The 14618-nt window shown below is 39.3% G+C and overlaps 1 protein-coding gene across 1 annotated transcript in view; it reads left to right on the forward strand.

The window, feature by feature from the left end:
• AQR (aquarius intron-binding spliceosomal factor) overlaps positions 1–14618 on the forward strand; it is a 102185-nt gene that overhangs the window by 83815 nt on the left and 3752 nt on the right. The window contains exons 30-34 of the mRNA XM_050953854.1: positions 1782–1953; positions 5204–5374; positions 6050–6135; positions 6854–7028; positions 8098–8211. Of these exons, the coding sequence (XP_050809811.1) occupies positions 1782–1953; positions 5204–5374; positions 6050–6135; positions 6854–7028; positions 8098–8211 (718 nt within the window). The remainder of the gene's footprint in view (positions 1–1781; positions 1954–5203; positions 5375–6049; positions 6136–6853; positions 7029–8097; positions 8212–14618) is intronic.

The raw sequence follows: 14618 nt of genomic DNA on the forward strand, positions 1-14618 counted from the left end.
TCCACAGGACCAACACTGTTGTTCATTCTCCAGAGTCATTTGTATCAAGATGACTTCTTCCTTTGGTACGTGACAGGAAATAATTCTGCCTTATTAATAAAAATAATACCTAGCTCTGATGTAGTGCTTTCCATCATTAGGTCTCTAACGCACTTTACACAGGAGGTCAGTGTTATCCACATTTTATGGATGGAGAAACTCATCGAGGTGAAGTTATTTTCCAAGATCACCCAGCAGGCCCTTGACAAAGCCAGGAATAGATCCTCATCTCGTTCCTGTGCCCTATCCACTAGGCATTCATTTTACTCAAAGCCTCAATATCCAAAAAAAAAAAAAAAAAAAAGGGCATTTAAAATGTTAAAATGTACGTTGGTGGAGCCTATCTATATAGGAAAACATCTTTGTTTTCTTTTATTTTCATACCTGGGTCTGAAGCATCTAAACCAATCCTGGCTAGGTGGATCAAGTTCTGTATTAATGTATTCAGCTACAGATAAACTGATCCCAGAGGGGATAAGAGGCCACTCAGCACATTCGTGGTAACATCCTGGCCAGAAAGGGCATCAGCCACCACAAAGGAAATCTGTAAAGCTGCCACCTGGTCATCTATCAAAACTCTTACAAAAGTCCCACAGGCTTGGCCTGTATTCCTTTGCAGAAACATTCTTTGGCAGGAAGGTTCTCTGAGCAGTGTGCCGAAAATAGACTAATTTTAGAGGAGGAAGTGGAAGAACATTCTTCTTCTGTTCCACTTCTTCCTTCTTTCCTACCAATGTTTCTTAATGCAGTTTCATCCCAAATGTCTCAGACTGGGAGAGCAGTCAGAATCCAGAATGGAATATATGTTACCTTATTTCTGAGACTGGCTTCTCCTCCTCAGTCTGCCCCATCTGAGATACAGATTCCAATTCGCTATACCATCATCTTTTCAAGGCCTCCAAGTGTCATCATTAAATTATATTTAATCTACTAATAATTTAGTGTTTTCATGTGGCTCTGTATAAAGGTAAGATTGAGCATGTTCAATCCCCATGGACAAACCTAACTGCCTCTAGTATTTGCAGTAAGAGAGATACAGTCTTTTGCACTTGAAAGAGGTTAGTTCAGAAGAAAGGATGATCCAAAGGTTAGGGCATTAGCCTGGCATTCAAGAGACTAGAGTTTAATTTCCCGCTCCCCCACAGTCTTCCTTCGCGACCTTTGGGAGGTTACTTACAGCAAAATTTTCAAAAGTGTTTTTAAGTCCTATTTTCAGAAGTGACTTGCACTTAGCAGCAGAAGACTTATTGACTTTAATTGGGACTTAGGCTTCTAAATGTCTGTCACTTCTGAAAATGGGACTTAAAAATATTTTTGAAAATTTTGCTATTAGCGTGTCTCTGCCTCCATTCTCCATTTGTAAAATGGGAATGACAGGTCCTCACGTCACTCTTTACCAGAGGACCTTGGCAAGATATGTGCATGATCTCCTACCTCTCTGTTGAGGAAAGGGAGACTTGTAGCTCAGACTACAGCCAAGTGCAATATCACCATTCACATCCTCCAAATACCTTGCCAGATTCCTCCCATTAAACAGAGAGAAATGAGACTCCAAGTTTCCTACCATGGAAAAAGAAGCAAATATACCAGGCAACCTTTGAATAGCAAGGCATAGTAATGAGAAAAACAGAAACATGATTGTAGCTATCTGGTTTGCATGTCACTTTTAAGAAATATTTTTCATCTGTGCCAGAAAGGAGTTCAAGCTCCTCTTACTGTTCTTGTTTTTGTTTTTCTGAAAGTTTGTGTAACCTCTACAACTGGCGTTATAAGAATCTGGGTAATCTGCCTCATGTGCAACTTCTGCCAGAGTTCAGAACTGCAAATGCTGGATTTCTGTATGATTTCCAGCTTATAAATGTAGAAGATTTCCATGGTGTGGGAGAGTCTGAACCCAATCCTTATTTCTACCAGGTAAGAAAAGAGAATTACTGCCCTGTTAGAAATGCAGCATTCTGCCTTTTTAAATCTGGAAAGAAATGAAGATAGAATATTGATTTCTGTAACGGAAGTTAAGTAAGCTTTCAGAGCATTAAAATGTTTTTTATATTTTTTCATACACCGTGGGAATTCAGTTTTTAATGATCAACCCTTATGATTATTTAGTTATGGCGGTCATAAAATTATAATAATTATTCTGTGGTATTTGCCTGTTACACTGATCTATGATTTTCCTTAACTCTCCCTTCCCACCACCCAAAAGTAGAAATGAATGTCACCTTTTTTTTTTTTTGACTGCATATGTTGTTGCAGATAGTTTTTTGGACCAATGCCAAATGCAGCCAGTTATAATCTTGTTTATCTGCTTCAGCATTAAAATATGTGGCAGAGATTCTCTGTCCTTGGAAGAGGGAGGATTTGCTTTGAGACACATGTCCAGACTGGGAGAATCACTGTTTTTATTGATCCATATATAGTGTTCCAAAAAATGTTTCCTAAAACAGCCTTCACAAAAGGATCAAACTGTACTATGTCTACATTGTGTGCAGGATATGTATATTTCAACACAATGTTGTATAACATTACATTGTGTAACAGTTCAGGCTGCTCAAGTATAACCGTCAAAGCAAACATTAAAACACTAGGAAATTCACAATTCAATTATGTCAAATGCTATACCACAGTCAACAACCAGCTTAGATAAAGCGCAATCTTCATCTAGCCCCATTAATCACATGTGCAGCCTCTATTGCACTGAAAATCACGTGTCCCATACCTTCAATTCTTTATTCCTTTCTTACCTAAAGCTTTACATTAAAAAGTGTGGTACAGATGTACAAAAATTGGATCCTATGTTATGGTTCCTACTGTGAAAGTCTTGGATATAATTTTCAAAGTTAAGGATTTTCATGTGTATGTGTCTGTGAAGATTTTATTTTTGAATCTTGTAATTTTTCTACGTTGTATAAGGATGTTTGTAGACTATGGATGAGGTCTTCTTTTACTTTTTAAAACATTAAATCAATATTCGAGTATAGTGAATATATCACTGCTATAACACCATGTTCCCTTCATTATCTTTATTCATAAGAAGTTAGTTATTCTGTAGCTTGTGGAAGCTGTAATACTAAAAAATGTAAACACTTTCTCATCACAGTGGTTTTTTATCATTTCCATGTAATTTCTGATATTTTTTTTTTTAGTGTGCGATTTGTATACACACTAAGTGTGTATTTATAGCACATGGAATGTGTAATTGGTGATTCAAGGTTTATAATGGGCAGTGATGAATATGGCGTTCAGAATGCTATTTGTGTTCATGAATGTATGAGAATGTCTTTTTGTATAGACTTAAAGGTGACCAGAATTTGTAGACCATGAGTAAAGTGTTCCAGTATTTGTAGCAGTAAGTTCAACCAAGTAAATCAGAAATGAAACACGGAAAAGAGGGATGTATTTATATAAATATTACAGTTCCAAATTGTAATATGAAGTTCTTTGGATTAATAGTTGACAGTGGGATTTTCAAATATTCTCTGCATTAGATTAGTTCAGCTGCCAATGAAGTCAGTGGGAGTTTTACCAGTGGCTTCAGTAGGATCAGAGTTAAATCACTGCTAAGTACTTTTGAAAAATCTCAGCCTTAAAACTTACTCAGAACTATGATACTTAATTAGACTTATCTGTATACTATGATCCCATGGTTTTGAGGCAGTATAAATAAGAGTTGTAACTTCACATTGTCTCCCATGAGGAGGAAATGAAAAATTACAATTTGTATATTGTAGTACTCAAAGGTCCTGATAAGGACCCCACTGTACAAAGCAAGACAACAGTCCCTGATTTAAGGACTTCTGATAACTTCAGTTTTAATCCTACATTGAAATGAACTAAGAGTATTTGAGCATTTCCCAAGAAGTTACTGGTAGGTGGGCCTGATGAAGCATACGGTAACTCCTCACTTAACGTTGTAGTTATGTTCCTGAAAAATGCAACTTTACGCGAAATGATGATGTAAATGGGGTGGTTAGGTTCCAAGGAAATCTTTTTTGCCAGACACAAGGCATTATATACATTTTAAACAATTTTAAATAAGCAATTTAGTACAGGTATAAGTTTTAAACAATTTTAAAGAAACAATTTAGTACTACAATTATCATTGCTGAGTATGAAGCAATAGGAGGTGCCCCCGCCTTACCCCACACAGGCACAGCCCACTGGCACTGCAGACAATGAGGCTGGCAAGGTGCCGTAGGCTAGGAGAAGCACGTTGCACAGCAACAGCTGCAGCTTCCCCTACTGTGCAAGCACCAATGGTGGGGGCTCAACCCTCGGCCCGCCCACTCCTCCCCATCCCCCATGCTCCCACCCTTAACCTAGCTCTTCTCCCCCACCACCACCACCTCCCCCTTTACTCCGCACGCTGCATCTTCACTCTTCCCTCCTGTCTCCTGAACGCCGTAAATCAGCTGATTGCCGCAGGCAGGAGGCAGGTGAGGGAGGGGGAGCCTGTGCACTGAGTCCTCGCTCCTCTCCCCCCTTCCTCCTGCCTTCTGAACGCCGCAAACCAGTTGATTGTCATGGGCAGGAGGCAGGGAGGATCGGGGGAAAGCACTGATCTGCGGGGTTCTCTAGTGGGCAGGAGGCACTGGGGAGGCATGGGGCACTGATAGGGGTGCTGCCAGCTGTGGACAAAGCAGACAGCCAAACGACGGAGCATTGCACAACTTTAAACAAGCAGTTTTCTGTAATGGAGCAGGGACGTAAGATCAAAACAACATTAAGCAAGAGGACGTTAAGTGGGGAGTTACTGTATGTACATATAGCTTATTGACTGTAAGCTTTTCATGTAAATATTTTCTTGATTCGTCTGTTCGTATCACACCCATAGTCCCAGAAGAATTTGTATTCAATTTATGTATTTTTGATTGCCCAGTGCATCAGCAGTTGTAACCACAGAAACATCAGTGAACAATAATATGGTAACTTTGGGATTTTTGGCAATCTCTTTATTCATGAGGAACCTAAATTAGATGGATGAAACTTAAGGCTATCTTTGGTTCGTTCCTCCTTTTTCGACAATTAGCTTGTTTTTCAATGCTTTGATTTATTTCAAATATGGGTCTTCTAAATGCACCAGGATTCCTCAGTAGGGTCAACTCACTCCCAAAGTCAGAGGCACAAATGAGCCAACTAACATTTTATTTTCCTTTTTAAAATGCAGAATCTTGGAGAAGCAGAATATGTTGTAGCACTCTTTATGTATATGTGCCTGCTTGGTTACCCTGCAGACAAGATAAGTATTCTGACAACCTATAATGGACAAAAGCACCTGATCCGGGATATCATTAATCAGCGTTGTGGGAATAACCCCATTATAGGCCGACCAAACAAGGTAATTTTCAAAATAACCAAATACTTACCATTCTGACTTTTTAGAATTATAAATTACAAAACAATATAATTATATAGTTTCAGCAATATCTACATGATGAGTTCTTTCTTTGATGACTACAAATGTTATATTCACTGGGATACTGTGGATAGACCACTGTTCCCAAGATGTTACTCGACAGTACATGTAATCTTTTCCCTTACTTTTGTTTATTTGGACTCTTGCGTAGGCCGTATAACTAGATGAAATACGGTGCTCCCAGACTGCAAGCCGTACAGGAAGGATAAATTAGATGGCTAGCAGTGTTACACAACAGAAGGACCGTAATTACTAACAAAAGATCTTTCCAAAGTGTAGATGCCCACTTGGTGAAATATCTGGTTAAAAATCCTATTTAGCAGAAATACTAACATAACTGTAGGAGTCCATTTTATTTCTGGGGGCATTCTACGCCAAAAATTCTGTGCCAAAAAAATAAAAATTCTGCGCAAAATATTTTGAAACCCTGCAAAGTTCTGAAAATTTTATTTGTCAAAATACCTAATCACACAAACATCAATTATTTTGGTAATTTATTTCACAATACCTGTTCTTAATACCTTTGGAAATGCAAATATTTTTTGGAAGATACAGTAAATGAGTTAATCTTAATTTATCTTTCTTTTTACTTTTTAGGTGACAACTGTCGACAGATTTCAGGGTCAACAAAATGATTATATTATCCTTTCATTAGTGCGAACCAAAGCTGTTGGTCATCTTAGGTATGTAAGAAAATATCTTCACAAATGCATTAACGTGTAATTCACTTTACCAGAAATTCTGCTCTGGTAAAATTAGGCAATGAGTGTCCGTATTACATGTACAAATTATGTAATAAATTGTAGTAACAAAGTTTAGTGTACCTTATTCAAAGAAGCTCAAAACCAGTTCTATATATAGCCATCTGGTACCCACTTCACAGCCACTTTACCCTTCACTATTAGGTCTTATCTAAATCCTGTAATTTGTGCATATTATTGCTGGTACAGTGAACTTAATATTACCTTATTAAAATAGTAGAGAATGCAATGCTAGTTCAAGTAAAATCTTGAAATAATCTTGAGAAAATGGTCTGTCTGAGCTTGATTTGTGTATCAGAGGTGTTTGGTCTTTGTGTAGTACCCTTCTGGTGTGCACATTTTAGAATGTCCGCACTTCAGCTGTGGAGGAAAAAAGAGCCTTTGGAGGAAAAAGATGTACACTGTTTTTTAGAAACATCTTGTTACTGTACATGAGCTCGAATGTAAATCTTTACTGTAAATACTAGAATAAAATATTGAAAAAACTGAGAGATATACCCTTATATCTACAGATTCCCTAATGCTGTATATGCCCTTTAATTATGTGTGGCTGTGAGATTTATGAAGGTGTTGCAGTGGCAATAAAAGCACGATAGGTAGTAAAAAGACCATGATCTATTTAATGTTTTGTTTCCTGAAGGGATGTCAGACGTCTAGTGGTTGCTATGTCAAGAGCCCGGCTTGGGCTTTATGTCTTTGCAAGGGTATCCCTGTTCCAGAATTGCTTTGAGCTAACTCCAGCTTTCAGCCAACTCACAGCTCGACCCCTTCAACTGCATATAATTCCCTCAGAGTATTTTCCAACAGTCAGACAGGTAAGCACATCTGTTCTAAATTGTACTACATAGAATAGTGTGTTAGCAGTCCACTTTCTTTACTGGGTGCATAGTAAAAGAGACAGGATTTCAAAGCTTCCTCATTACAGACAAATGTTGTTCGGATACTTATGGCCCAGGAATTTGCCATGTTGCACCAGCTGTCAGTAATTGAATTGTTTGTATTTTAGTTATAGGCACAGTTTAGTTCAGTTGTGTGTTTTCTTACTGAGCTTTGCTTGTGCAACACTGAATCTACAGTATATTTTATTTTATGTTAACCACTTAAGTAGAATGAGTACCGTATGTTGGATATTTTGTTCATGCTAAAACCGCTACTTGGAGTCATGTAAATTATCTGAAATAAAACACATGGCTTCTTAATAAGAGAAGTCTAAATTTAATATTTGACGCAACATATTGAGAAGTACTGTTTAATGTATTAATTATCGCTGTCTTTCACCTTGAATTCTTTTTGTGTGATTGTGTCACATATATTGAATTGAGATGTCTAGAATCCAATAGATGTGTTTTCCTGGAATGATAGGATAAAAGTTACAAATATAACAGTGGAATTTTAGGCTGTGCTTCTAGATTATAATAGTATTTGTTCCTCCTTTTGGAAGTGGCCACTCTGGTATCTTGGAATCAAGAGGTTAATATTCCAAACCCTTAGGTTAATGTTGCTACCGTAAATTTAAATGAAACAGATGATGCTGCATAGCAATGGGACTTTCAGCCCTCATAGCAATATGCGCATGTAAAAAAAGAAAGGTGTTTCTAAGGAGACTACTAGCAATTTTTTTTCCTATGCCTTTGCAAGTTTTCCAGATCAAATGTCTTTCTCTCGATGTATACATAGATAGATAACCTTCCATTCCATTTATAGGATCTGCATATCTAGACAAGAACCTAGTCCCCTTCCCTCCATACTGTCTTATTTAAAATACATTTAATTTCACTTTTGTTCTTTTGCATTTCTTTCCTAACATGGGAAAAGCAGCTTTCTGAAGATCCATTGTGGTGGTTCTATATTACTGAATATTAACTGTTCTTATTTTTCCCCTAGAATGGAGAAAGGCCTTCCCATCAAGTACATGTTATAAAGAACATGCCTCAGATGGCTAACTTCGTGTACAACATGTATATGCACGTGATACAGAGTACACGCCACTACAGACAGGTAAGCAGGCTTATAAATTTTGGAAAGCATGCATCTAAAATGTAATTCACTGTAGAAAATAACTGATTCAGGGAATGCTTTTGAGATGGTGTCATGGACTCACAGATTGTGCCCACTCGTGGCCACGGGCGGTCCGTGGGAGGGTGCCCCTTTCAGTGCTACAGCCCTTCCCGGGGGTCCACTCTTTTTCGGGGTTAGGCCCCTCCACCTTCCAGAACCGCACCTCTTTGAGCCTTAGCACACCTGTTTCTCGCCGTGGGCCCCCTCAGGGAGTCCACTCACCTGGACTCCCCAGGCCTCCACACCTGAAGGGGTTGATGCACCCCTGTTCTCTAGACTGGAGCAACTCTCAGCCAGCGTAAAACAGGAGGGTTTATTGAAAGTTGAACACAGCAGAGGAAACTCTCAGGGCCTCAGGCCTGGCCTCCCTCAGCACAGCATATCACAGTCTCCCTGCATCCCGGTGGGCTCTACCTGCCTGCCCTCTCCATCCCAGAGCCCCCCTGCTTCCCGGCTGGGCATCCGATATCCCCAGCCCCAAGCCCAGTCTCTGTCCATTGTTTTCTTTCCAGGTAAACAGGGTCATAAACAGGGTGGCCTGGGCCGCCTCTTCCCTCAGCCCTCCTCTGGCTGGAACTGGCTGGTTAGGTCATGGGGTCTTTTCTCCGCAGCCCATTGTCCTTCCACTGGCCCAAACCGGCTGTAACTCCTGAGCTGTATTTTCGGGTCACCAGTCGCTGGAGTATCCATCCTCCAGGCCATCGCCTGGGGTCCCAAGTTCCCTTTCCAGTCCTCTGTAACAACAAACTTCCTCTCCCCTCACCTCGTTAAACCAGTAACACCCAGGGACACAGAGTGTCACTCCCTCTGCATGAAAACCACTGGAACACACAGGAAAAACCCAAGAAAACCCCCCACTTTGTCACAGATGAGTAGGCTAAAATTTGGTGTATCTTACATTGGTTTCCATAGTCCCTGTAGCTTTTTAAATCAGTGAGGCAGGGAGAAAGTGATTCCTTTTTTTAATTTAAAAATGCTTCCTGCAATATAAGCACTCGAAACTCCCTTTGATTTAAAAAATATATGAGTGCGATGGATAGAAACAAAATGGTGGTAAGGAATCAAATTTTGTTGCTGGCAAGAGTTATTTGGAGGAAAGAGCAAGAACCGTTTCTATATTTTAAAAAAAAAACCAACACACAAAACCAACACTGATATATTATTCGGGTGTCTTCAAGTACAAGAGTATCAATGCAGCAGTCACTGGGCTGTAACAGCTGGAAGTTAGTTACCATCGGTGGACTAAAGAAGTTTAACATTTCTGAGCAGTGACCTCTCTTCATACAAGTGTTATTTTTTTAAAACAAATTTTGCCCTAAGTATGTGGGAGAAAGTATACAGCAATGTATTGTATAGTTAATGAGCTACTTAAAGTATAACATGCAAGCTAAGCTTCCCCATATGAAGAACAGTTGGTGGAAAATGAAAGCCGAACAGTTTCAATCAGCAGTAGGACTAAAAAGACTCCAAATATGTTTTTGTTTTTGTTTTTTATGAGCTGAAGATTGCGTATGGCCTGCAGTGTAATGGTATCACCCCTATGTGAAATGCAGATGAGTCTCTGCTGCAAAATTACTGTGGTCAAATTCTGAAGAGATGGCTAAACACTTTTAATAAGGTTCTGAACTGCCCATACACAACAATCAGCATCAGCACTTGATGATCTTAAAGAACTTTCAGTTCAAGACCAACTCTCAGTTTCACCGAACATACATGAAATATGGAAAGTTGTCCAGCAGGTGGTAAATAGCAGTGAATCCAGCTGGTATTCCTGTGGAAATCTTCAAATATGGAGATCACGAGCTCATCAGGAACATCACTGGCCTCTACTTAAGGTTTTAGGAACGGTAGACTGTGCCACAGAAACTTACAGATTCCAACATTATTCACCTTTACAAAAGGAAAGACAGATGTCTATCGATGATGTATCATTCAAGGTCATTGACAGATTTTGCTGCCTAGGCAGTGTAGCTTCACCAAATAGAATGATTTGACAACAACATTAGAAAGTACATTGGGACAGCCAGCAATGCCTATGTAAAACTTTAGTGTCATCTTTGGAATGAACACGGTGCCAGACTGCAAACAAAAATTGATGTTTGCTGTGCCATCATCATCACCAGATTCCTCTATGGCTGTGATACATGGACTATCAACACCACATAAATCACTTGGATCAATCCCACCTATGAAGTCTACAGTGGATATTGCAAGATTTGGTTCAAGATTTAGTTCAAACCACTGAAATCCTTGAGTGCCATAACATCACGGGCATTGAAGCTTTTATGAGAGCGCAGCTAAGGTGATGCAATCACATGGTCCATATATCTGACAGTAGAATACTGAAGATGATCTTTTACAGAGAATGGCAGACTGGAACTCATTTTAGGGGCAGACCAAGAAAACATTACAAAGACTTTCTCAAGGCCTGTCTATCAATGTTGACCAGGGAACCCTTAGGTCACGACAAAGTCCAATAGCATTTGCTCCGCCACCGACTGAAAAATGTTAAGATCTTGCTGATTGCTGCAATCAAGGAGAGAAGTGAAATCTGTAAAGTTAAAAGTAGCACATGTTCATCTACAATTGTCTTCACCTGTGGCACTTGCAGATGGGGCTTCAAGTCTGAAATTGGACTTTGGTCTCATCCCAGGATCCACAATAAGTGACTAGCTAATCCATCAAACTCAGTGGAAGACTCACTCATAATACAGTGTGTGGGCACTATTTTTAAAAAGAAACAGTTGAAACAATAATAATCTTCATTTTTAAAGGAAAATAGAATATACACATCATGTGGTATGGAGTTTGTCTCCTAGTTATTTCTTCTCTTCTAATACCACCACTCTCACCTGAGGCAAACCAGCCCACTCCTCTCTTTCCCTCCACAGCCAGTTGTCTGGCTATCTCCACAACTACCCAAAACCTATGTAAGTGTGTCTGTCTTTCTCTTGCTATGTGGTGGTGATGATGTGGTTCTGGAGTTCCATATGGTGGATAGAGAGATGGTTCAGCATTTATGAAAAGAGTCAGGGATAAGGTTTGCTAGCAGTTAATTAGGCAGAAGGGTCCGAGTATTGATTAGCAGCCAACACAGCAATCATCAATGGGCACTAATTTATTCAAACACATATGTCTGCCTCATTCCCCCTTCTTATCCCTTCCCTCCTCATTTGTCAGTTTATTCACCTGCTTCTTATTGTCTAAATTGTAGTCTGTAAGCTTTCTGAGGCAGGAATTGTCTTTTTGTGGTGATTTGTATAGTGGGGCCTCGATTGTTGATTAAGGTCCTTAGCTGCTACAGCAGTTGAAATAATAAAAATAATCATTTAGTGCTATATGCTAGAAACAGTTGTGTGTGGCATCAGGCACTAATGATGATATTTTGCACTTGCATAGCTCTTTGCACCTGAGAATGTAAAAGAACTTACAGATACATTCATAATTTTGCTAGCGTCTCACTACAGTAACTCCTCACTTAACGTCCTCCCGGTTAATGTTGTTTCAATATTAGGTTGCTGATCTATTAGGGAACATACTCCTTTAAAGTCCTGCAATGTTCCCTTATAATGTTGTTTGACTCCCACTGCTCTGCCTGCCTGGCGCTCCTGCTGGGGACCAGATCAGGGCACAGGAGTTTGTCCCATTCTGCCCGGTGCTCCTCCTGGGGACCACAGCGGGGTGCGGGGGCTTGCCCCACTCCACCTGCCTGGCGCTCCTCCCGAGGAGTGAGCAAACCCCCAACCCCTTTGGAATACTACTACTGCTGTACTGGTGAGTACAGTATTAAATTGTTTAAAATTATTTAAAACTTACACTGTACATATGTATAATGTCTTTTGTCTGGTGGAAATTTTTTTTCCTGGAACCTAATCCCTCTGTTTACATTAATTCTTATGGGGAAATTGAATTCGCTTAACATCATTTCGCTTAAAGTTGCAATTTTCAAGAACATAACTAGGACATTAAGTGAGGAGTTACTGTACCATTGCTAGCATCTCAAAACTAACTCATCAATAGCTAACACTAGCTGTGCAGCTACTTGTTCCCTACTGTGACAGTGAGTCATGCTCTCCCTGCAGGAAAAAATGGAGCTAGAAATTGAAAAAAACAAATATGCAGATATTAGAAAGCATTGTAATGTGTTTTCCATAATCTATTTTAGTATAAGAAGTTATTTTTTATTTTATATTAATCCATTCTTACAAAAAAGAAAGAGGCAGTAATCACACAAGGAGGCAAAATGGGACCAGCTGCATCATAGAAGTCCCAGTTTACATCTGCCGTCGGGAAGCATATCTTTAGTAAGGATAAAAGAATCTCAGTTTAAGAAATTTTGTCTTTTTTTCACATGTCTATAATTGGTATTCACCATACATTATAAAGACCCATATGTTATTTTCAAAGTTTATAAGATTATTTCTCTACCTCTATAATTAGCCATAATAACAGCTATATTGATCTCTCCAGAGTTGTCATATACTTATAATAGCAATGTCAGCTGATTGTAGATAAGATTTCACTGTAATTAAATACATAGTTTATAGTGTGAAGGAAAACTCCCTTTGTCTGAACTTTGGGTTCATTAAAACTAATCTCAGTATTACCAAAAAGTATCCATCATATAGCTGAATCATACATTCACATCTCTCCTCAACCTGGAGTTGTGCCCAGCACTAGCAATCTTTTTCAGCTGATTGTATCTTCAGTCTTCTCTGCCAGGTATCCATAATGCTGTTAATACTACTGCTCTTAATGCTTTATACTTACATAGTGCCATCCCACCTGAGGACAAAAACTCTTTGCATATATTAAATAATCTTCACAATATTGCTGTGATGGAATATGGGCTATCTAAGGATTGCTTTATCAACTACTCAGATTTTGTGTTCTAAGTGCTTTGCTTTGGATAAAATTCACACAAGTGTAGAGAGCCTGTACCATCAAGGCGTTCCACACCTTTTAATCTACGTGATAGTGTTTCCTTGGAAGGGGCATCGTGCTAGCTACAAATAGGTTGGTACAGAGAGTTGTTGAAGACAGACCTGGAAAAGGAGCTCTGGATCAGATCTCAAGAATACCCAGTGGTTGTAAATGTCTACACAAAGGTTTGTGAAGGGGCTGCGCTTCCCGTTTCAAGCCATAGGTGGAGTAGGAAGAAGGCATAGTGCAGCCCAGTGATCTTCTATAGAGTCATAGAAATGTAGGACTGAAAGGGGCCTCAGTATGTCATCTAGTCCAGTACACTGCACTGAGGCAGGACTAAGTATTACCTAGACCATCCCTGACAGGTGTTTGTCTGACTTACTCTTAAAAACCTCCAATGATGGAGATTCCACAACTTCCCTAGGTAATTTGTTCCAATGCTTAACTATCCTGACAGTTAGCAAGTTTTTTCCTAATGTCTAACCTAAATCTAACTTCTTGTCCTGTCCTCAGTGGTTATGGGGAACAATTTATCACCATCTCCCCTTTTAACAACCTTTTACATACTTGAAGGCTTATTGTGTCTTCCCCCCTCAGCTTTCTCTTCTGTAGACTAAACAAACCCATTTTTTTTCAATCTTTCCTCATAGGTCAAGTTTTCTGGGCCTTGAATCATTTTTGTTGCTCTTCTCTGGACTTTCTCCAGATTGTCCACATCTTTCCTGAAGTGTGGTGCCCAGAACTGGATGCAGTAATCCAGTTAAGGCCTTCTCAGTGATGAGTAAATTGGAAGTGTATCTTGCTTACAACACTCCTGCTAATACATCACAGAATGTTTTCTCTTTTTGTGACAATATTACATTGTTGGCTTATATTTAGGTTATGATCCACTATAACTCTGAGATCCTTTTCTGCAGTATTCCTTTTTAGGCAGTCATTTTCCATTTTGTGTTTTGTGTACTTCTTTATTCCTTAAGTGGGGTATTTTGCATTTGTCATTGTTGAATTTCATTCATTTATTTCAGACCATATCTCCAGTTTGTCAAGATCATTTTGAATTCTAATCTTGTCCTCCAGAGTTGTCCTTGCAATCCCTTCTACCTTGGTATCATCAGCAAACTTTACAAGTGTACTCTATCCAAGTCATTTATGAAGATACTGAATAGAACTGGACCCAGGACAGATCTCCATGGGAGCCACCTGATATGCCCTTGCAACTCATTTATGAACCATTGATAACTACTCTGAGTACAATCTTCCAACCTGTGGTGCACCCATCTTATAATAGGTTCTTCTAGGCTATATTTCTCTAGTTTGTTTGTGAGAATGTCATGTCAGACATTATCAAAAGCCTTACTACAGTAGAGAAATATGACATCTACTGATTTTTCCCCTCCATACACAAGGCTTGTTGCCCTATA

Source organism: Gopherus flavomarginatus, chromosome 5, assembly GCF_025201925.1.
Source record: "Gopherus flavomarginatus isolate rGopFla2 chromosome 5, rGopFla2.mat.asm, whole genome shotgun sequence".
Classification (NCBI taxonomy): Eukaryota; Metazoa; Chordata; order Testudines; family Testudinidae; genus Gopherus; species Gopherus flavomarginatus.